General features: G+C 45.0%; 1 protein-coding gene across 5 annotated transcripts in view; it reads left to right on the top strand.

Moving 5' to 3' along the window:
- The window catches only part of LOC106582065 (zinc finger MYM-type protein 2), a 32271-nt gene extending 13498 nt beyond the window's left edge, over positions 1 to 18773 (top strand). For 4 of the 5 annotated variants that reach the window (XM_014164770.2, XM_014164772.2, XM_014164773.2 and 1 more), the window contains exons 2-23: positions 84 to 875; positions 1014 to 1302; positions 1390 to 1552; positions 1891 to 2103; positions 2709 to 2865; positions 3209 to 3318; positions 3533 to 3658; positions 3898 to 4048; positions 4304 to 4476; positions 4642 to 4807; positions 4889 to 4923; positions 5044 to 5176; positions 5295 to 5416; positions 5699 to 5849; positions 6130 to 6261; positions 7564 to 7664; positions 10498 to 10642; positions 10792 to 10946; positions 16033 to 16147; positions 16491 to 16736; positions 16861 to 16999; positions 17166 to 18773. In XM_014164770.2, coding sequence (XP_014020245.2) covers positions 104 to 875; positions 1014 to 1302; positions 1390 to 1552; positions 1891 to 2103; positions 2709 to 2865; positions 3209 to 3318; positions 3533 to 3658; positions 3898 to 4048; positions 4304 to 4476; positions 4642 to 4807; positions 4889 to 4923; positions 5044 to 5176; positions 5295 to 5416; positions 5699 to 5849; positions 6130 to 6261; positions 7564 to 7664; positions 10498 to 10642; positions 10792 to 10946; positions 16033 to 16147; positions 16491 to 16736; positions 16861 to 16999; positions 17166 to 17370 — 3999 coding nt within the window. In that variant the 5' untranslated portion in view covers positions 84 to 103 and the 3' untranslated portion in view covers positions 17371 to 18773. Of the gene's footprint in view, positions 1 to 83; positions 876 to 1013; positions 1303 to 1389; positions 1553 to 1890; positions 2104 to 2708; positions 2866 to 3208; positions 3319 to 3532; positions 3659 to 3897; positions 4049 to 4303; positions 4477 to 4641; positions 4808 to 4888; positions 4924 to 5043; positions 5177 to 5294; positions 5417 to 5698; positions 5850 to 6129; positions 6262 to 7563; positions 7665 to 10497; positions 10680 to 10791; positions 10947 to 16032; positions 16148 to 16490; positions 16737 to 16860; positions 17000 to 17165 lie in introns of those variants that run through there. The other variant, XR_006761204.1, reaches the window with a different exon arrangement.
- The last annotated feature ends 2449 nt before the right edge of the window (positions 18774 to 21222 follow it).

Genomic DNA, 21222 nt, shown 5'->3' with positions numbered 1-21222 from the left:
TACCTGCACTTGACATGCTTTGCACTTAACATGCTTATGGTAAGTTTTACCTAATAATCTGTGCTGTGTTTGTGTGGGTGCAGGTGCAGCCGCAGCCTAAACGATGGATGGGGAATCGGAGGCCAAACCTCAAGTAGAGGAGGAGAACACAGCCCCAGATAAGGAACCCATGGACACAGACACCACTCACTCAGAGCAAACTACACCCCCCACGAGAACCCAGGGTCCTGTCACCAAGGCAATAGAGGAACCCTCCAGGGTTATAGAGAACAATGACGATGATGATGTGGTGCTGGTGGAAGAGGCCCTGTCTCCCTCTTTCCAAGCTGCTTCCACCCCCACAGACTGCACTGAGCCCCACCCCTCTGAAACAGAAACCACAGCAATGATAAACACGACAACACCCACAGCCCCCGCCAAGATCCCCAGTCCACCCGCCACCTATTCTGCAGCACCCACAGAGCCCATCGTCATTGACGATGAGGAGGATCCCGGGCACAGAGGCTTTTCCTCACAAGCCACAGCCGGAGGCCCTTCTTCAGATAGCGAAGGCATACTGAGCAGCACAGAGCCCGATTCTGAGATCAAGATTGCCAGTGTCACAACGCTAGGGCCCTCTGTTGCCACGGCAGCTACAGCAGCCGAGCCAATGGCGGAAGGGGACATGAACCTGGTGATCACCAGTGTGACGTCACTGCAGGGCGGGGTGGAGAATGGCTTGCAGATCAGCAGCACATTCAGTCTGAATCCTGAGGCCCAGAGCTCCATCAGCAGCAACAGGCTCCCGACCACCTTCAACCCTGGCCGGGTTAGCAACACCTCCACCACTAGCCAGCCTGTACAGAACGGAGACACGGTGACCCACCAGACGCCTGGTAATAAACACATGATTTTCACACGAATGTGCTGAATCATTCTGTGCTGGCTTATTTTTCTTCTTTTCACATTGCAGCCATGTTAAGTCATTTCTTCAGGTGTGCTAATGTTTTGTTCTTGTTTTCTTCCTGCCACAGATTCGTGGATCTCCCAGTCAGCCTCGTTCCCGCGAAACCAGAAACGGACGGGGGTGGACTCTACATCACCAGCCGTATCCCTGCCCAAACCACCCGGCCCCTCCCCCTCCGGCTCCCAGAACCCCCCTCGCACTGTCAAGGTGACCTGCGCCAATTGTAAGAAGCCTCTGAAGAAAGGCCAGACGGCTTACCAGCGGAAAGGTTCCACGCACCTTTTCTGTTCCACCACCTGCCTCTCTTCCTTCTCACACAAACCCACCCCTAAGAAGAGCTGCACCATGTGCAAAAAGTAAGAAGGAAGTGTTGTTTTTTTGTGTCGCTATATCTAATTTGCTACATTATTTCTAATGTGTGTGTGCATTACCCTGTCTTCCAGGGACATCACTACCATGAAGGGAACCATCGTGGCCCAGGTGGACTCCAGTGAGTCGTTCCAGGAGTTCTGCAGTACAGGCTGTCTGGGAGCCTACGAGAATAAACAGAACCCACCCAAGTCCTCCCTTAAAACTAAGTGCACTGTCTGCAGCAAGCTCACTGAGGTTAGTCACAATTGTGGGTAGGGGTCGATTAGGGACTGAGTATATATGAGATGCGTTCCAATCACTCTCCCTCCAACATTGCTGCTGACGGCACAGTTTCTCATCCGCTCTGTCTGTCCAAGCCTTGAGCCTGGTGACCATGGTTACTGCATGGGAAACAGTTGGCATCAAAATGAAGCGTGGCTCCCATCTCACAATAGAGTATTTATAAACAACCCCAAAAACACCAGCTAGAATCTCTCACAGATCTTACCACTTGCAGAGTATTCATTCACTATGATTGATTCATAACAATATGTGGTCAAAAAAGTTATTTCTATTGGCTTTCTTCATTACAGATCCGCCATGAGGTGAGTTTCAAGACGGTCACCCATAAGATCTGCAGCGATGCCTGTTTCAACCGTTACCGCATGGCCAACGGGCTCATTGTGAACTGCTGTGAGCAGTGTGGTGAATACCTGCCCAGCCGCGCCACCGCCAACCACTTCCTCATCATCGATGGCAAGCAGAAACGCTTCTGCTGCCAGAACTGTATCAGTGACTACAAGCAGGTAACAACCACTCAGAACTGTATCAGGGGCTACAAGCAGGTAACAACCACTCAGAACTGTATCAGGGGCTACAAGCAGCTAACAACCACTCAGAACTGTATCAGGGGCTACAAGCAGGTAACAACCACTCAGAACTGTATCAGGGGCTACAAGCAGGTAACAACCACTCAGAACTGTATCAGGGGCTACAAGCAGCTAACAACCACTCAGAACTGTATCAGGGGCTACAAGCAGGTAACAACCACTCAGAACTGTATCAGGGGCTACAAGCAGGTAACAACCACTCAGAACTGTATCAGGGGCTACAAGCAGGTAACAACCACTCAGAACTGTATCAGTGGCTACAAGCGGGTAACAACCACTCAGAACTGTATCAGGGGCTACAAGCGGGTAACAACCACTCAGATCTGTATCGGGGACTACAAGCGGGTAAAAATCCAGGCTGTCTCATCCACTCTCTCCCTGACACTGGGAGATTGTAGATTTTTTTCTGTTTGTTTCTATTGGTCCATATCAGCTGGAAATTGTAACAATAGTATCCACTTTAGGTGCTATTCATGATTGATGTTATGGCTACAAATATTTGTGTTCCCTTATTCCTCCAGGCCAACTCTAAGATGACGATGTGTACTGGCTGTAGGGCCATGGTCCGTTCTAGTGAAGTAACTCACTGCATCGGGGCCAGCGGCACAATGGAACCATACTGCTCCACAGCCTGCATGAACAAGACCAAGATCGCCAGCAGCGCTATCACTATCCTCCGTCAGTATTTGTCTATCCCTCACCATCAGAGCATCACTGTTCTCAATTTTCACTTCATTACTTGAATTTCAGTTCCTGGATTAAACCTCGTCTCACACATATTATAGAACTGCCACTCTCACTCTCCAGTGAGCCCACATCTTATGTCCTTTACACTAACTGTTGGTGTGGTTGCTGTGTGGTGGTTAGTTGTTTTATTTCTCTGTGTACATATGCATGGGTGTGAGTCCAGTGCAGCAAGTACAATAATAAAGGTGCTGGTGCTTACTTAAGTTGCATCATACCCTGTGAAGTAAGGTTATGTGGTAAGGGATGTTCTGTGTTTTTATTTCTGTGGACTCAGAGCCCACGTGTCACTTCTGTAAGAAGACATCGTTACCTCAGTACCAGGCATCACTGCCTGAGGGGAAGGTCGTAAACTTTTGCAGCTCAATGTGTGTCACCAAGTTCCAGGTACGTATGGACTCCTTTCTGTCTTTATTATTGTAAATGTCACCTTAACCAGGACAAAAGATTTAAATAAGAATTCTAAAAGCCTACTTATAGTTAGGTTTCATGTTAGAAAAAAACATGTCTAGTGCAGTGCCATGAAACAATATGAGTCCCTGACTGGGGCCCTTATCTGGTTGTCTGCAGCTCAATTAAATGTTTTTCTCTATTTCTTCAGAATGCAACCATTCATACAGTAACCAATGGACAGGCTCCCATGTCTACAACGAACCACAACATCCAGCTCAAATGTAATTACTGTCGAGGAGCATTCAGCCTAAAGCCTGAAATCCTGGAGTGGGAGGTAAATTCACTTTGTGGTCATGAACTTGGTTTATATAACACAATTATATTACGTTTTTAGTTGTAGTCTTTTTTTGTTCTCAAAATTGAGCACCAAAGTTAATTGTACACCTTTCTGTTGGAAGTCTGTGAGTGTACATGCTCCACTTCTCCCTCTGTGTGCAGGATAAATAAAGTGGTCAAAACTCTATTAAATATGCAAGAGCATTCAACATTGTGTCGGTATCTATTCCCCCCCAGGATAAAGTGTACCAGTTCTGCAGTAAAATATGTTGTGAGGACTACAAGAAGCTGCACTGCATCGTCACGTTCTGCGAGTACTGCCAGGAGGAGAAGACGCTCCACGAGACGGTCAAGTTCTCTGGAGTCAAGAGGCCCTTCTGCAGCGAAGGTTCGCCAAGGCTCTCACTCCTTCATCTGTGTACTTGTTAGCTAGTCGGTTTTGATTGTGAAGGAACCCTGATTAAACACTCTCGGGGTGGATAATACTTGTCCTCATCCCATATTTATTCATGGCCTTACCATTTTCTGCCACTAGATGGGGCACTTCACCCAGACCAAACATGAGTTGAGCCACAGTTTGTCTGTCAGGTGAGCATTGACGACATGTAACCACCTAATAGTTGTTGTCCCTGTTTCCCCTCAGGTTGTAAGCTGCTGTTCAAGCAGGACTTTGCCAACCGGCTGGGTCTGAAGTGTGTCACCTGTAACTACTGCACTCAGCTGTGTAAGAGAGGAGTGACCAGGCAGCTGGCCGGTGTTTCCAGGGACTTCTGCAGTGAAACCTGCGCCAAGAAGTTCCATGAGTGGTACTACAAGGTCAGAGCACCTACCTAAATCAGTTTAGCTGTGAAAAATCCTGAGTTAGTCAATGATTACTTATTTTTGTTATTCTCAAAATTGTGTCTCCATAGGGTGATTTTGATTTGATCAGTCTCTTATATGAAGGGTGTTTTTGTGTGTGTTTTCCTGTATGTCCTCCAGGCGGCGCGTTGTGACTGCTGTAAGGTGCAGGGGAACCTGACTGAGTCGGTACAGTGGAGAGCAGAGATGAAGCACTTCTGTGACCAGCAGTGTCTCCTCCGTTTCTACTGCCAGCAGAACGAACCCAACCTGGCAACGCAAAAGGGCCCAGAGAACACCCGACTTGGTACTAATTTGTGTGTGTTTATTCTTTTAATACAAGTGATTCATTGTAGTTGACTTATGGAACCCTGTTTTCTATTGACAGGATTTGGAATACAAACCGAGGCAACCAACATTGCGGTGAGAAAAAAACACTCCATGTTAAAACCCTATAATCGTTACAGTATGGCTGACCGTAAGGTAAAGAATATCATTCTCCTTCTTTAACAAGTATCGTCTCTTAACCTTTCTATCTGCTAGATGTTGAGTCAGCCGTACACCGGTGGAGGGATCCTAAAGGATGTGAAGAATAAAGCTGTACTCTGCAAGCCTCTCACTATGACCAAGGCCACCTACTGCAAACCACACATGCAGAGCAAGCTCCTACAGACGGGTACACAGCTCAGTATTACTCTCTGAGAAGTTGTGGTTCAAACTGTTCAGCACATTATCTTCCACACAGTAGTGTCATTGTCCTTGGGTTGACCTTTGACCAGTGTGTCTGTCTCCAGATGAGGATGACGGGGTGAAGAGGGAGTACATTCCCGTGCCCATCCCTGTACCTGTGTTCGTACCCGTCCCCATGAACCTCTACGCCCAGATTACACCCATGCCCATCACACTACCCGTCCCGGTAAGAAACGCCCTGGGCTCCATGGAACCAATAGAATAGTCCCAAAGGTGCAAATCCAGTAATTTCAAGCGGAGGTGTGTCCGATGATTAGAACTCTATTGCTGTTCACATTCTGAAACTCTGATTGGTATTTTGTAAATATGAGGACAACTATGAATCACATTCTTGTTATGAAAATAATAAGGTGGAGCGGATATTGATTCTCAATCGACTCTTACTAGTATTTAACGCATGGACAGTCCCTAACCAACCAGTTGTCCCTGTTCCTCTCTCGTATCTCAGGTTCCAGTGCCGGTATTCCTGCCAACCACGATGCAGGGTGCAGATCAGATTCTCCACACCATCACCGAGCTTAAGGCCAAAGTCCCCACTGACCCCCACGAGGCTGACCTCCTCTCCATGGCTGAGATGATCGCAGAGGACCAGAAGCCAGGTAGAGAGCGAGAGAGACACACACAGAGAGAAAGAAATCTGGATACCACATCCACAGTTTGCATGTTCCAACAGTGCAAACTCAAAGCGTTACTCAAGTACTGTGTGTCCAATGATTAGGACTCTATTGCTGTTCACATCCTGAAACTCTGTGATTGGTGTATTGTTATATGAGGACATGAAACAAGCCAGGAAGCTTTATCCATGACTACCAGTATGCATCTTTGTCCACCTGAATGGGAAGCACAGTTGTGAGGTTTATTTTTGTGTAACTGTTTCAGATGTGAAGAGGGAGCGAGGAGGAGGAGAGGCCAGGTCCAGCAGCAGCAGCTCCAGTAGCAGCAGCTCTGAATCGGATGGGGAGGATGAGAAGTATGAACCAGACCTGGACCTGGAGAACGACTTTCCTCAAGGTACGACGACTGAACAACATCTGACCACCCTGACACTGAGACACTTTCTAGTGCTGTCCTTCTCTATTGTGGAAAATAATATTATTTGACTGCTCTCTGTACAGTGGGGAGGTGTTACACAATATCACAGGTCACATGGGTGTGTGTTTTTTATATTATGGAACAGTACAGTAATTCAGATAAATATCTCTCGGGTTATTTCTGGACTGCCTGCTCGTTTGACTCGTCACTCCTATCGGACAAAGGGATTTTTTTTTATTAAGTGGAAGTGGATTCAGAAGGAACAGTAAAGGACCTAGATAATAATTATAATGGTACCGTAATTTCCGGACTATTGAGCGCACCTGACTATAAGCCGCACCCACTGAATTCAATTTTTTTATTTATTTTGAACATAAATAAGCCGCACATGTCTATAAGCCGCAGGTGCCTATCGGTACATTGAAACAAATGAACTTTACACAGGCTTTAACGAAACACGGCTTGTAACAAAAATAAATATGCTTTAACGAAACACGGCTTGCAACAAAAATAAATTGGCTTTAACGAAACACGGCTTGTAACAAAAAAATTTAAAATTAGCAGTAAACAGTAGCCTACCAAGAAAGTCATTGCTCCAGACCAAGCTCCCGTGCAGCAGCTCTATTTCCTTTTCCTACAGCCAGATCAATCGCCTTCAACTTGAAAGCTGCATCATATGCATTTCTCCGTGTCTTTGCCATGATGAGGGTGACAAAATGACTACCGTAATCAGAATGATGGGAAGTTTGAGCACGCTCGATTTAATCTAAACAGTAAACAAAAACGTTGCTTGACCTTAACCCGTTCGGCAATTTCATTGGTCTAATGAAAGCTTCATGCCGCCAAAAACTGAGCACGTCACAGAATGTTTATTTTTATTTTTTTTTTACATTTGGAAGTGGGAAAAATCCATATATTAGCCGCGTCATTGTTTAAGCCGCGAGGTTCAAAGGGTGGGAAAAAAGTAGCGGCTTATAGTCCGGAAATTACGGTAGCTTAAAGAACCTAGCCAACTGATCCCGTGACCAGCAGCACTGGACTATGTGTTCAGTAGAGAGAAGCTAGTTAGAAAACAGCTGTTTGATTTAATTCACCCCCACAGGTAAGGGCCAGTAGCTAATTCACTCATTCACATCTCTCCCTCCATCTGTCTGGCTCAGTTTGGCACAGTTCAGTTCAGCCCGGTTCACTTTAGCTCTGCCTACCTCTGTCCAACTCAGTCTGGTGGGCTTTGACTTGGCTCATCCCTTACCTGTGTCTGTTTGTCCTGTGGTGCCCCAGACCCTGTCCCTGCGCTGGAGGGCCTGGACGTGGACATGGGGTTCACCCTGCCCCCTCTCCTGGCTGAGGAGAAGGAAGTGGCGCCCAGAGCCAGGAGACAGGTACACTACCCACCCTGACTAGTGTTGTCGTGATGGCAACATTTTACAAACAGTAATATACTAGACCAAGTATCACGATACCATGGTGGGGCAAATATCTGTGGCCTACCATCCTGTTTGCCCCATCCCCCGGACACTTGTTCCTGTTTTCTAAACGTTCTCTAAAAACTTGTAACTGAAATTCACAGTTCTACTCAATACAACACATATTCAATATAACTGCACACTGTTCGCTGTATAATAGAATGCTGCATAGAAAGGCCTTTTCAAATAAGAGCAAATCAGCCAATCTGTGATTTGGCTGGAGGAATGGGAGGAAGGAGTGTACATAGATAATGATCTGCATGTCATTGTGTCAGTTAGGGGAAAACACTGCATGAAACCTTTAATCTTCAATTTACAGAGACACACTCCCTCACACACTGTCTCCCTCATTCTCATAAACACACACACCACTCTCTCTCCCACAAACACACATACACACACTGCTCCAACTTTTTTAAAACGTTAGGCACCAAACAGAATTTTAAGGAGCACCAGTAAAGGCCTATTTGAAAATAACCTTTTGAAGCACATCTCATGAGTAGCAGACTTTTTTCCTTTCTTCCTGTGCCAATCAGATGTGCCTAAACCAACTGTCCAGTTACCAGGTTGTTAGCTAGCTAGGTAACATGACTGAACGTTGTTTGTTATCAAACCAATAAATAGCCACCCGGGATTAGTTTAAAATGGCCCGTGACTTGGTTTGTGAAATTATATAAAACGTTTGCAAATCCCAATAAAAAGGTATCTCTGATAATATTGTTTTAACTGTTTAGGCTACAGACTAGACCTGTGGTAATATGGGTCATATTGTTTTAACTGTTTAGGCTACAGACTAGACCTGTGGTAATATGGGTCATATTGTTTTAACTGTTTAGGCTACAGACTAGACCTCTGGTAATATGGGTCATATTGTTTTAACTGTTTAGGCTACAGACTAGACCTGTGGTAATATGGGTCATATTGTTTTAACTGTTTAGGCTACAGACTAGACCTGTGGTAATATGGGTCATATTGTTTTAACTGTTTAGGCTACAGACTAGACCTGTGGTAATATGGGTCATATTGTTTTAACTGTTTAGGCTACAGACTAGACCTCTGGTAATATGGGTCATATTGTTTTAACTGTTTAGGCTACAGACTAGACCTGTGGTAATATGGGTCATATTGTTTTAACTGTTTAGGCTACAGACTAGACCTGTGGTAATATGGGTCATATTGTTTTAACTGTTTAGGCTACAGACTAGACCTGTGGTAATATGGGTCATATTGTTTTAACTGTTTAGGCTACAGACTAGACCTGTGGTAATATGGGTCATATTGTTTTAACTGTTTAGGCTACAGACTAGACCTGTGGTAATATGGGTCATATTGTTTTAACTGTTTAGGCTACAGACTAGACCTCTGGTAATATGGGTCATATTGTTTTAACTGTTTAGGCTACAGACTAGACCTGTGGTAATATGGGTCATATTGTTTTAACTGTTTAGGCTACAGACTAGACCTGTGGTAATATGGGTCATATTGTTTTAACTGTTTAGGCTACAGACTAGACCTGTGGTAATATGGGTCATATTGTTTTAACTGTTTAGGCTAGAGAAAAGCAGTTTTCTTTGCTGTAAAGCTGAAAGCATGCCTGTCGCGAAGCGGTGCTCCATTTTCACTCTGACAATGAGGATGCATGACAGTGAACTTGCAAAGTCTACTCTGACTGGTCTGTGCTCTTGGTTACAACAGGCAATGAAATTATACAATGTATCAACATTGCTCGCTTTGCGCGCTGCTCCAATGTAACCAATGTACAAATCTAACAGAAGACTCGTCTGGATCTGCATCCCCATTTCTACTCGCCATCACTGTTAAATTATATATTTTTTAATCTGACGGAGGAATAGATGTGCATGAATCCCACCCCTTACCCTAAACCAGATTCATATCCAAATCCCAACTATATGTCCCCATACATTGATATCACACTCTTTCCCTCACCCCTCTTTATTCATGTTTAGTCTGGTTTTTTTGTTGTTTTTTTGTTCATTTCTATAATTGTAAAGCGACTTTGGGCCCTTGAAAAGTGCTATGTAAGTCCCATGTATTATTATGAAGAGCGGATGGAAAGAAGCAGGTGAGTGAGGGCTTGTGTGGGATACGGTTGGCTGATTTACAGCTGCCACACCTCATGTGCTTCGTTAAATAATGGTGACATATAAATGAAAGTGAAGTGGATATTATTGGACCGGTGAAATAAAAATGTAGTAAACTTATAAACAACTGACTTTATCAACATTTTATAAAAGGCGCCAGCTGGTTCTTTATATCGGTAGGGCTGGATAATGTGATAGTATCATGTGAAACGGTACTACTATATTCTAAAATGTTGGTATCATGACGTTTTGGTACCGTGATATTACCATGGTACCGGTATCTCGTGCAACTCTAACCCTGACCCCTTTCATCTAGCTCCAATTGGAAGCAGAAGTGTGTCTGATGATTAGAACTCCATTGCTGTTCACATCCTGAAACTGATTGGTATTTTTCATATGAGGACATTAAATAATAAGCCATGATGAAGATTAACATCTAAACATCTTGAAAAAATATATACTAAAAACAATCCGGCATCATAAACATAATAGAAAAATTAAATTATTTAAATATTGAAAGTGTGTGGGCTAATGTTTTTTATAAAGTTATTCCTACAAAGAAAAGAGTCGTTAAGGTCTCCCACACGACGAAGGCTTCTACCGAGACATTACCAGTCTCATTCGTAGGAGCTGTGTGTTTGTTTTAGGGACACAAGAGGCGTGCTGTGGAGGGAGACCCTTCCTCTCCCCCTACACCAGATGGCCCTGTGGAGGGGCGCTCGCTACCCCTGAGATCTCGCTACGCGATCAACGCCTGGAAAAGTTGGGTGCTGTCCTCAACGGAACAATCAGGTGACCATAAAGGGAAAGACTATCTCAAGCAGGCTGAGTAAGCTCCGCCCACAGCAAGTATTATCGTACAATAATTGGAACCATTGGCTTTCTGTATGAAAGGTGCTATATAATTAAGTTGCTAAGAGATTATAATTCTTTGTCCTCAGAACCTCCACCGGCCCGGTCGAAGAGTAACCCGCTCTCTCTGAAAGCATCAGAACTCAGCCTGGCCCTGTCACGATTTGTCCATGAGGTACGGCGGCCCAACGGGGAATGCTACGCCCCCGACAGCGTCCTCTACCTCTGCCTGGGCATCCAGCAGGTCAGTCACCTCTGTTTAGTTTCCCCCTTCTCATTTGACTTCTGTGGCCTGGTTCCATTTCAATTTGTAGCCCTTTGCTCCTACCCATTCAGACAGCGTTCACAGATCTGACAAGCCATGGATAGGTGGAAGCAATATGTTGGAGGTTCTGTCTTATGGCTGTTCCAGTACTATATACATCAGCTGAATAGGTGCTAATGACCAGAATGGCTCCAGGCCCACATTTGGAAAGTATTCAGACCCCTTGACTTTTTCCACACTTATTCTAAAATGGATTACATAGTTTTTTCCCCCTCATCACTCTACACACAATACCCCATAATGACAAAACAAAAACAGTTTTTTAGACATTTTTGCAACAAAAAAAAAATGTAAAAAACGGGAATCATATTTACATAAGTATTCAGACCCTTTACTCAGTACTTTGTTGAAGAACCTTTGGCAGCGATTACAGCCTCAAGTCTTCTTGGGTATGACGCTACAAGCTTGGCACAACTGTATTTGGGGAGTTTCTCCCATTCTTCTCTGCAGATCCTCTCAAGCTCTGTCAGGTTAGATGGGGGGCGTCGCAGCACAGCTATTTTTAGGTCACTCCATTGATGTTAGATCAGGTTCAAGTCTGGCCTCTGGCTGGGCCACTCAAGGACATTGAGACTTGTCCCGAAGTCACTCCTGCGTGGTCTTGGCTGTGTGCTTAGGGTCGTTGTCCTGTTGGAAGGTCTTCGCCCCAGTCTGAGGTCCTGAGCACTCTGGGGCAGGTTTTCATCAAGGATCTCTCTGTACTTTGCTCTGTTCATCTTTCCCTCGATCCTGACTAGTCTCCCTGTCCCTGCCGCTGAAAAACGTCCCCACAGCATGATGCTGCCACCACCATGCTTCACCGTAGGGATGGTGCCAGGTTTTCTCCAGACGTGACGCTTGGCATTCAGACCAAAAAGTTTAATCTTGATTTCATCAGACCAGAGAATCTTGCAACTCCGGCGAGTATAATGTCAGTTTATATAGTTTACTCTGTTTGCTACTTGAGTCATCTCTCCCCCTCCTGCTGCTGCATGCCGCTAACCACACCAAGCCCTACCCCGTCACTCAAGGAGAGAGCAGTTGCTCGACCACAGTCACAAGCACTTTCTTGTCGTTCACTCTGCATGGTCAGATGGAAGCAACAATGTTGGTGACATGCTGCTTTCCACAAGCGTTCTACACATTGTTAGTAGTTTTGCAAACAGTAAGATGCACAAAATATCTGCTACTTTGTCTTTTCTTAGCAAGTTGTTGCTAAAATAATTTGTCCTGTGTGGCTCAGTTGGTAGAGCAGGACCCTTGCAACACCAGGGTTGTGGGTTCGATTCCCACGGACGACCAGTATATTTTCATACTGTATGCCCTCACTACTGTAAGTTGCTCTGGATAAGAGCGTTTGCTAAATTTACTAAAATGTGTTAACCGCTAATGTTAATCGGCAGTTAGCTGGCTGGCTAGCTTGCTAAATGTACTAAGCGTCAGAGCAAACGCAGCTAGCGAACTGGTACCAGTGCCGGTGTAGGCCTGGATGAGCATGTTTGTGAAATGTTATCTTCTCAGACAGGAATAGGCACAGCGTGAATATGTTGGCTGGCTACATGAAGGCTGCAGTCCAAACACAGTATTTTTACCCCCTCAGCCCTTGTGCTAGCCACTTTCCCTCGAAACCGGAATGCAGTTTGATTGCCATCTTAAGTGGAGGTCCAATTCACTGACGTTGCCCCCTCGGCCCTCCATTTAGCTCAAGGGAGTGAGTGAACGTTGGTCACTTGCGGTGTTGTTATGACCCACAATTCAATGCAAAATGTAGTCACATGTCAAACTCTGGTTGCCGCAAACTGTAACATTTTATCAAAAAGGCTGCATTTTTGCAATGTCAGAAAAAAGTAGCTTGCTTAAACTGTGTAAGTTTACATACACTTAGGTTGGAGTCATTTTCAACCACGCCACACATTTCTTGTTGACAAACTGTAGTTTTGGCAAGTCGGTTAGGTCATCTACTTTGCATGACACAAGTAATTTTTCCAACAATTGTTTACAGCCAGATTATTTCACTTATAATTCATTATACCACAATTCCAGTGGGTCAGAAGTTTACATGCACTGTGTTGACTGTGCCTTTTAACAGCATGGGAAATTCCCGAAAATGATGTCATGGCTTTAGAAGCTTCTGATGGGCTAATTGACATAATTTGAGTCAATTGGAGGTGTACCTGTGGATGTATTTCAAAGCCTACCTTCAAACTCAGTGCCTCTTTGCTTGATATCATAGAAAAATCTAAAGAAATAAGCCAAGTCCTCAGAAAAAAAATTGTAGACCTCAACAAGTCAGGTTCATCCTTGGGAGCAATTTCCAAATGCCTGGAGGTACCACGTTCATCTGTACAAACAATAGTACGCAAGTATAAACACCATGGGACCACCGCAGTCATCATACCGCTCAGGAAGGAGACACGTGCTGTCTCCTAGAGATGAACGTACTTTGGTGCGAAAAGTGCAAATCAATCCCAGAACAACAGCAATGGACCTTGTGAAGATGCTGGAGGAAACGGGTACAAAAGTATCTATATCCACAGTAAAACAAGTCCTATATTGACATAACCTGAAAGGCCGCTCAGCAAGGAAGAAGCCACTGCTGCAAAACCGCCATAAAAATGCCAGACTACAGTTTGCAACTGCACATGGGGACAAAGATCGTACCTTTTGGAGAAATGTCCTCTGGTCTAATGAAACAAAAATAGAACTGTTTGGCCATAATGACCATCGTTATGTTTGGAGGAAAAAGGGGGAGGCTTACAAGCCGAAGAACACCGTCCCAACCGTGAAGCATGGGGGTGGCAGCATCATGTTGTGGGAGTGCTTTACTGCAGGAGGGACTGGTGCACTTCACAAAATGGATGGCATCATGAGGAGAGAGAAATTATGTGGATATATTGAAGCAACATCTCAAGATAATCAGTCAGGAAGTTAAAGCTTGGTCGCAAAGGGGTCTTCCAAATGGACAATGACCCCAAACATACTTCCAAAGTTGTTGCAAAATGGCTTAAGGACAACAAAGTCAAGGTATTGGAGTGGCCATCACAAAGCCCTGACCTCAATCCCATAGAAGATTTGTGGGCAGAACTGAAAAAGCGTGTGCGAGCAAGGAGGCCTACAAACCTGACTCGGTTACACCAGCTCTGTCAGGAGGAATTGTCCACAATTCACCCAAATTATTGTGGGAAGCTTGTGGAAGGCTACTCAAAACATTTGACCCAAGTTAAACAATTTTAAAGGCAATGCTACCAAATACTATTTGAGTGCATGTAAACCTCTGACCCACTGGGAATGTGATGAAAGAAATAAAAGCTGAAATAAATCATTCTCTCTACTATTATTCTGACATTTCACATTTATTAAAATAAAGTGGTGATCCAAACTGACCTAAAGAAATTGAATTTTTACTAGGATTAACTGTCAGGAATTGTGAAAAACTGAGTTTAAATCTATTTGGCTAAGGTGTATGTAAACTTCCGACTTCAACTGTGTGTGTGTGTGTGTGTAATCTCAGCAAAAAAAGAAACGTCCCTTTTTCCAGGACCCTGTCTTTCAAAGATAATTCGTAAAAATCCAAATAACTTCACAGATCTTCATTGTAAAGTGTTTAAACACTTTTTGCCATGCTTGTTCAATAAACATAAATTGAACATGCACCTGTGGAATGGTCGTTAAGACACTAACAGCTTAGATGGTAGGCAATTAAGGTCCCAGTTATGAAAACTTAGGACACTAAAGAGGCCTTTCTACTGACTCTGAAAAACACGAAAAGAAAGATGCCCAGGGTCCCTGCTCATTTGCGTGTACGTGCCTTGGTCAGGGCAATAAATTGCAATGTCCGTACTGTGAGACGCCTAAGACAGCGCTACAGGGAGACCGGATGGACAGCTGATCGTCCTCGCAGTGGCAGACCACGTGTAACAACACCTGCACAGGATCGGTACATCTGAACATCACACCTGCGGGACAGGTACAGGATGGCAACAATAACTGCCCGAGTTACACCAGGAACGCACAATCTCTCCATCAGTGCTCAGACTGTCCGCAATAGGCTGAGAGTGGCTGGACTGAGGGCTTGTAGGCGTGTTTTAAGGTAGGTCCTCACCAGACATCACTGGCAACAACGTCGCCCATGGGCACAAACCCACCGTCGCTGGACCAGACAGGACTGGCAAAAAGTGCCCTTCGCTGACGAGTCGCAATTTTGTTTCACCAGGAGTGATGGTCGGATTCGCGTTTATTGTCGAAAGAATGAGGGTTACACCGAGTCCTGTACTCTGGAACGGGATCGATTTGGAGGTGGAGGGTCCGTCATGGTCTGGGGCGGTGTGTCACAGCATCATCGGACTGAGCTTGTTGTCATTGCAGGCAATCTCAACGCTGTGCGTTACAGGGATGACATCCTCCTCCCTCATGTGGTACACTTCCTGCAGGCTCATCCTGACATGACCCTCCAGCATGACAATGCCACCAGCCATACTGCTCGCTCTGTGCGTGATTTCCTGCAAAACAGGAATGTCAGTGTTCTGCCATGTCCAGCGAAGAGCCCGGATCTCAATCCCAATTGAGCATGTCTGTGACCTGTTGTATCGAAGGGCTAGGGCCATTTCCCCCCCCAGAAATGTCTGGGAACTTGCAGGTGCCTTGGTGGAAGAGTGGGGTAACATCACACAGCAAGAACTGGCAAATCTGGTGCAGTCCATGAGGAGGAGATGCACTGCAGTTCTTAATGCAGCTGGTGGCCACCAGATACTGACTGTTACTTTTGATTTTGACAGAGCCCATATTTCTCACTGCTCTCCTTTCATCTTTCCTCCTCTATTGCCCCTCCCATCATTTTTTTTTAAGTGTTGTCCAATGATTATAACTTTTGCTGTTCACATCCTGAAACAAGGTGTTGACTATTTAAAATATGAGGACACCATCTATATTCTTCAATCTCATAACCAGGCCTAGGTTTGGATTCCCACAAGATTTTCCTTTAGTCCAGTTATTCTCTACTGGTAACTTATTACTTGTTTGTCTGTAGCATCTGCAGGCCAAAGGCAGGAAAGATGACCTGTTCAGTGACCTGTGCTATGAGCCGTTTGGAGAGGAGCTCAACAAGGTCCTCAAAGACTGGCAGCCCAGCTTGATGCCTGATGGTAAACAAATAGCGCACACTTTACCACTTGTCTATCAACTGAATGATCTTCAGCACACACTGATTATGGTAATGGGTTTAGACCTGGAAGTGTATGTTTTGAACTACAACTCCTCAATAGAAGACCTTCCTGCAGTGTCCAATGATTAGAAACATTTTTGCTGTTCACATTCTGAAACAGTGATTGCACAATATTTACGATATGAGGACACTGTAGACATGATACATTTTAAAACCACATTCAATTGTAGCAGGGTTCATACCATGTTCCTGTGTTTGTGTTAGGTCCAGAGGTAGTGTATTGTGATCGGTGTTAACAGCTGTGTCTGTCTGTCTGCCCCCAGGCTCTCGGTGGGGCCGTGTGGAGGAGCAGTGCCTGTGGAGCTGTAAGCTGCTGGGGGAGCAGAGTCCTGCAACATTGCTGCGCTCCCTGGTATATCTCAACACCAAGTACTTTGGCCTGCGCACCGTGGAGCAGCACCTGCGCCTCTCCTTCAGAAATGTCTATGGCCCCGACCACACTGACCCAACCACACAGGAAACCACTGTCTGTATCTGCATCCCCTCCTTCTCCCCACAGGACCACCACTGTGAGTCTGACCACTAAAACACACACACACTCTTGTGGTCGAGTGCATCTTTTTATCAGCATTTCCTTTTTGTGCCAGGGTGCCTGTCATGTTGTTAATATCCTATTTTTGTCTCTGTGAGCAGTACCAACAGGCTCCAGGAAGAGGAAACGTAAAGAGGACAGTGACGTGGCCTACGAGCCAGACGACAGCTCGGGAAGCTCCACACACTGTCCAGTCAAAAAGCACGAGGGCAGATTCTACCAACTCTACCGTTCCAAGTGGTGAGTTACTCTGCTCTTCTTTAACCTCGTTTTCCTCAAGTGGTTAATTGAAACTTCACTTAATACATTGCACTCATTTATTATTTTGTCAGGGACCACTGCACAACAAATATATTGGACCAAATGTAGCTACATAACTATAATTTGTGGTCATTCCTCTCTTCAGCCCGGGGTCGTTGAGTCAGCGTATGGATGTGTTCTATATGCAGCCAGAGTCATCGGGCAGCAGCAGTGACAGCTCCCTGTGGTTCTCCTCTACTCCTCTGGACCGCAGTGTCCTGGAGAGCATCCTCACCCCTCTCCTTCTGGTAAAAGACATCTACAGAGAGCGCCATCTAGAAGAAGAAGAGGAGGAGGTAGGCGGGGAATAGTCCACTCTTCCGCCATCACAGAGAAGAGTCCTCTTATGCTCCATGTTCCATCCGCAACAACATTACAACTAGGTTGCTGCGTTCTCTGTTAGTTATTCCACCATTTCACACCGATCTCAGGCCAGCTGTGAGCGTACAGTGGATGTCCGGTTGGAAGGGACTACACATGCCCAGAGCTGATCGGAGGACGGTGTTTCTCTGAAGGGCCAAGGAAGGGGACTCTGACTGCGAGTAGCTAGGGTGATATTGGAGTGTGTCGTGTGACAAGCAATTCCCCAAGAACTGTTGCTCTTCCTTCCTTCCATAGGGGAACTCCGTTCACGTGATGTAGCATTACTTACTAAGCCCAGATTGGGCTGCTATGCTGTGTAAATATTTCTGAAAGTTAAAAGTAGTAGATGGGAAGAGACAGAGACATCCACAAGAAATGCCCACCGAATCTCCGCTTTGACCCCCAGAAGCCTTTTAAAGATGAGACATTTATTTATTGCGGTTGATTGATTGCTTCTATTGTACGTTTTGTTATTTTTACGCCGGGTTGGGATGTGTGTTCGATTGTGCCCCGTGTGCCATTTTCCTCTCCTCCATTAAGAGCATGAATTAGTTGATAAATTAAATCTGCTGCAGCCTGGAGCTCTCCCGTGTCCCTGTCTTTCCCTTCTCTTTGTCCTGAGGGGGGCTGTAGGGGTACTGTCTGGGGCTTCAGAGTAGTTGAAGGTACAAGTATGAAGGAGATGGTATCCTGCCGAAAGACTATATTTTGTCAGTTTGAATTCCATTGTGTTTTGTCTCATTTAAGCTATTTGATGTTTATTATTTAGTTGAAAACGTAGCACTTGATAATGGGTGATGTATTACTCCCAGCTAATGAGTGATAATCTGTTAAAACGGCAACAACTGAAACTGTTTGTTGCAACTAGGGTGGTGAGATCTCTTTCAGGATTAGCACATTATAGACCTGCCTGGTTACGTTTCCTAAATTCACTCCATCTCCAGGCATCCAAGTTACAATAGAAAGCTCTGAATGTATCTTTTTATTTTTTTTAACAGTTTCCCTTTTAAGTTTTATTTTATTTTCTATCAATAAATTACACAAGCGAATACCTCGTTTTTACGTTGACTTCTGAATAGGATTTTGTTTGTGTTTTCTTTGAATGGCACCTGCCTTGCCTATTGACTTCCATGTAATGTCTGGAGACCACGCTTCGAAGCTGGAGGGTGTCTGGATCGAGCCTGTTAAGGAAAAGAGTCACGGTTGGTTCTGTGAATGACCGGCTGGCTCTGAAGCCTAATGTGAATGTGCCTATCTGTGTGTATTGAAAGTGTGTGTGTGTAACTTCACGAGAGGTTGATGCCGTGTGTGGGCTGACATGACAAAATAAATCATTTCATTTCTTAATGTTTATCCTCTTACATTGCTTACATTTCTCTTACATGGCTTACAAAGTTCTGAAGTTCTCTATGGGAGATGGTGTTTACATTTGTGCTGTTTTTTTTCTTGTTTTTTCTCACCTTTTATTTAACCAGGTAGGCCAGTTGAGAACACGTTCTCATTTACAACTGCAACCTGGCCAAGGTAAAGTAAAGCAGTGCGACACAAACAACACAGTTACACATGGAATAAACAAGCGTACAGTCAATAACACAATATAAAAAGTCTATATACAGTGTGTTCAAATGACGTGAGGAGGTAAGGCAATAAATAAGCCATAGTAGCATGTAATTACAATTTAGAAAAATTAACACGAGTGATAGATGTGCAGATGATGATGTGCAAGTAGAAATACTGGTGTGCAAAAACCTAAATAAAAACAATATGGGGATGAGGTAGGTAGATTGGATGGGCTATGTAGAGCTGCAGTGATCGGTTAGCTGCTCGGATAGCTGATGTTTAATGTTAGTGAGGGAAATATAAGTCTCCAGCTTCAGCGATTTTTACAATTTGTTCCAGTCATTGGCAGTAGAGAACTGGAAGGAAAGGCGGGATGACCAGTGAGATAAACCTGCTGGAGCGTGTGCTACGGGTGGGTGGTGTTATCATGACCAGTGAACTGAGATAAGGCGGAGCTTTACTTAGCAAAGACTTATAGATGACCTGGAGCCAGTGGGTCTGGCTACGAATATGTAGCGAGGGCCAGCTGATTAGAGCATACAGGTCGCAGTGGTGGGTGGTATATGGGGCTTTGGTGACAAAACGGATGGCACTGTGATATACTGCATCCAGTTTGCTGAGTAGAGTGTTGGAGGCTATTTTGTAAATTACATCGCCGAAGTCGAGGATTGGTAAGTTGGCAGCGTGAGTGAAGGAGGCTTTGTTGCGGAATAGAAAGACGATTCTAGGTTTAATTTTGGATTGGAGATGTTTAATATGAGTCTGGAAGGAGAGTTTACAGTCTAGCCAGACACCTAGGTATTTGTAGTTGTCCACATATTCTAACTCCGAACCGTCCAGAGTAGTGATGCTAGGCAAGCGGGCGGGTGCGGGCGCGAACGGTTGATAAGCATGCATTTAGTTTTACTAGCGTTTAAGAGCTGTTGGGAGGCATCGGAAGGAGTGTTGTATGGCATTGAAGCTCGTTTGGAGGGTTGTTAACAGTGTCCAAAGAAGGGCCAGATGTATACAGAATGGTGTCGTCTGCGTAGAGGTGGATCAGGGAATCACCCACAGCAAGAGCAACATCGTTGTTATATACAGAGAAAATAGTCGGCCCGAGAATTGAACCCTGTGGTACCCCCATAGAGACTGCCGGAGGTCCGGACAACAGGCCCTCCGATTTGACACACTAAACTCTATCTGAGAGGTAGTTGGTGAACCAGACGAGGCAGTCATTTGAGAAACCAAGGCTGTTGTCTGCCGATAAGAATACGGTGATTGACAGAGTCGAAAGCCTTGGCCAGGTCGATGAAGACAGCTGCACAGTACAATCTTTTATCGATGGCGGTTATGATATCGTTTAGTACCTTGAGCGTGGCTGAGGTGCACCTGTGATTAGCTCGGAAACCGGATTGCACAGCGGAGAAGGTACGGTGGGATTCGAAATGGTCGGTGATCTGTTTATTAACTTGGCTTTTGAAGACTTTAAAAAGGCAGGGCAGGATGGATACAGGTCTATAACAGTTTGGGTCTAGAGTGTCACCCCCTTTGAAGAGGGGGATGACTGCGGCAGCTTTCCAATCTTTAGGGATCTCGGACGATACAAAAGAGAGGTTGAACAGACTGGTAATAGGGGTTGCAACAATGGCGGCGGATAATTTTAGAAAGAGAGGGTCCAGATTGTCTCGCCCAGCTGATTTGTACGGGTCCAGGTTTTGCAGCTCTTTCAGAACATCTGCTATCTGGATTTAGGTGAAGGAGAAGCTGGGGATATATCTGTTCTTAGTTCTACATTTTTTTGAAAGAGGCATTCTTATTTAAGATGGTGAGGAAATTGCTTTTAAAGAACGACCAGGCATCCTCGACTGACGGGATGAGGATGTGTCCATGTGAGTGTGGCCTCACTGGTTCCGTCAGTGGCGTAACCCTAGGGCCCTCGCATGTAGTTGTGGTAACTTGTTTCCTGCGTTACAAAGTGACCGGCAGACAGCCCACTGATGAAGGCCCTTATCTATTAGGTGGCGGACAGAGGGGGCATAAAGGTGTGACGCATGTCAACAACTCGCCCAGGAAAAGAGGCTGGGGTATCTCATGACAGGAAGTGATGTAAGCCCACTGGGCACAGATGTCAATTCAATGTCTATTTCACGTTGGCTCAACGTAATGTCTTTGAAATAATGTGGAAACATTGTTGATTTATCCAGTGTGTGCCCAGTGGGGAGTAATGAAAAGTATCAAGTTTAGTTACGGAAAGTTTG

Source organism: Salmo salar, chromosome ssa21 (genome assembly GCF_905237065.1).
Source record: "Salmo salar chromosome ssa21, Ssal_v3.1, whole genome shotgun sequence".
NCBI classification, from domain to species: Eukaryota; Metazoa; Chordata; class Actinopteri; order Salmoniformes; family Salmonidae; genus Salmo; species Salmo salar.
Note: the sequence above shows the minus strand (reverse complement) of the source record. Positions and strands in the feature narration are given on the sequence as shown.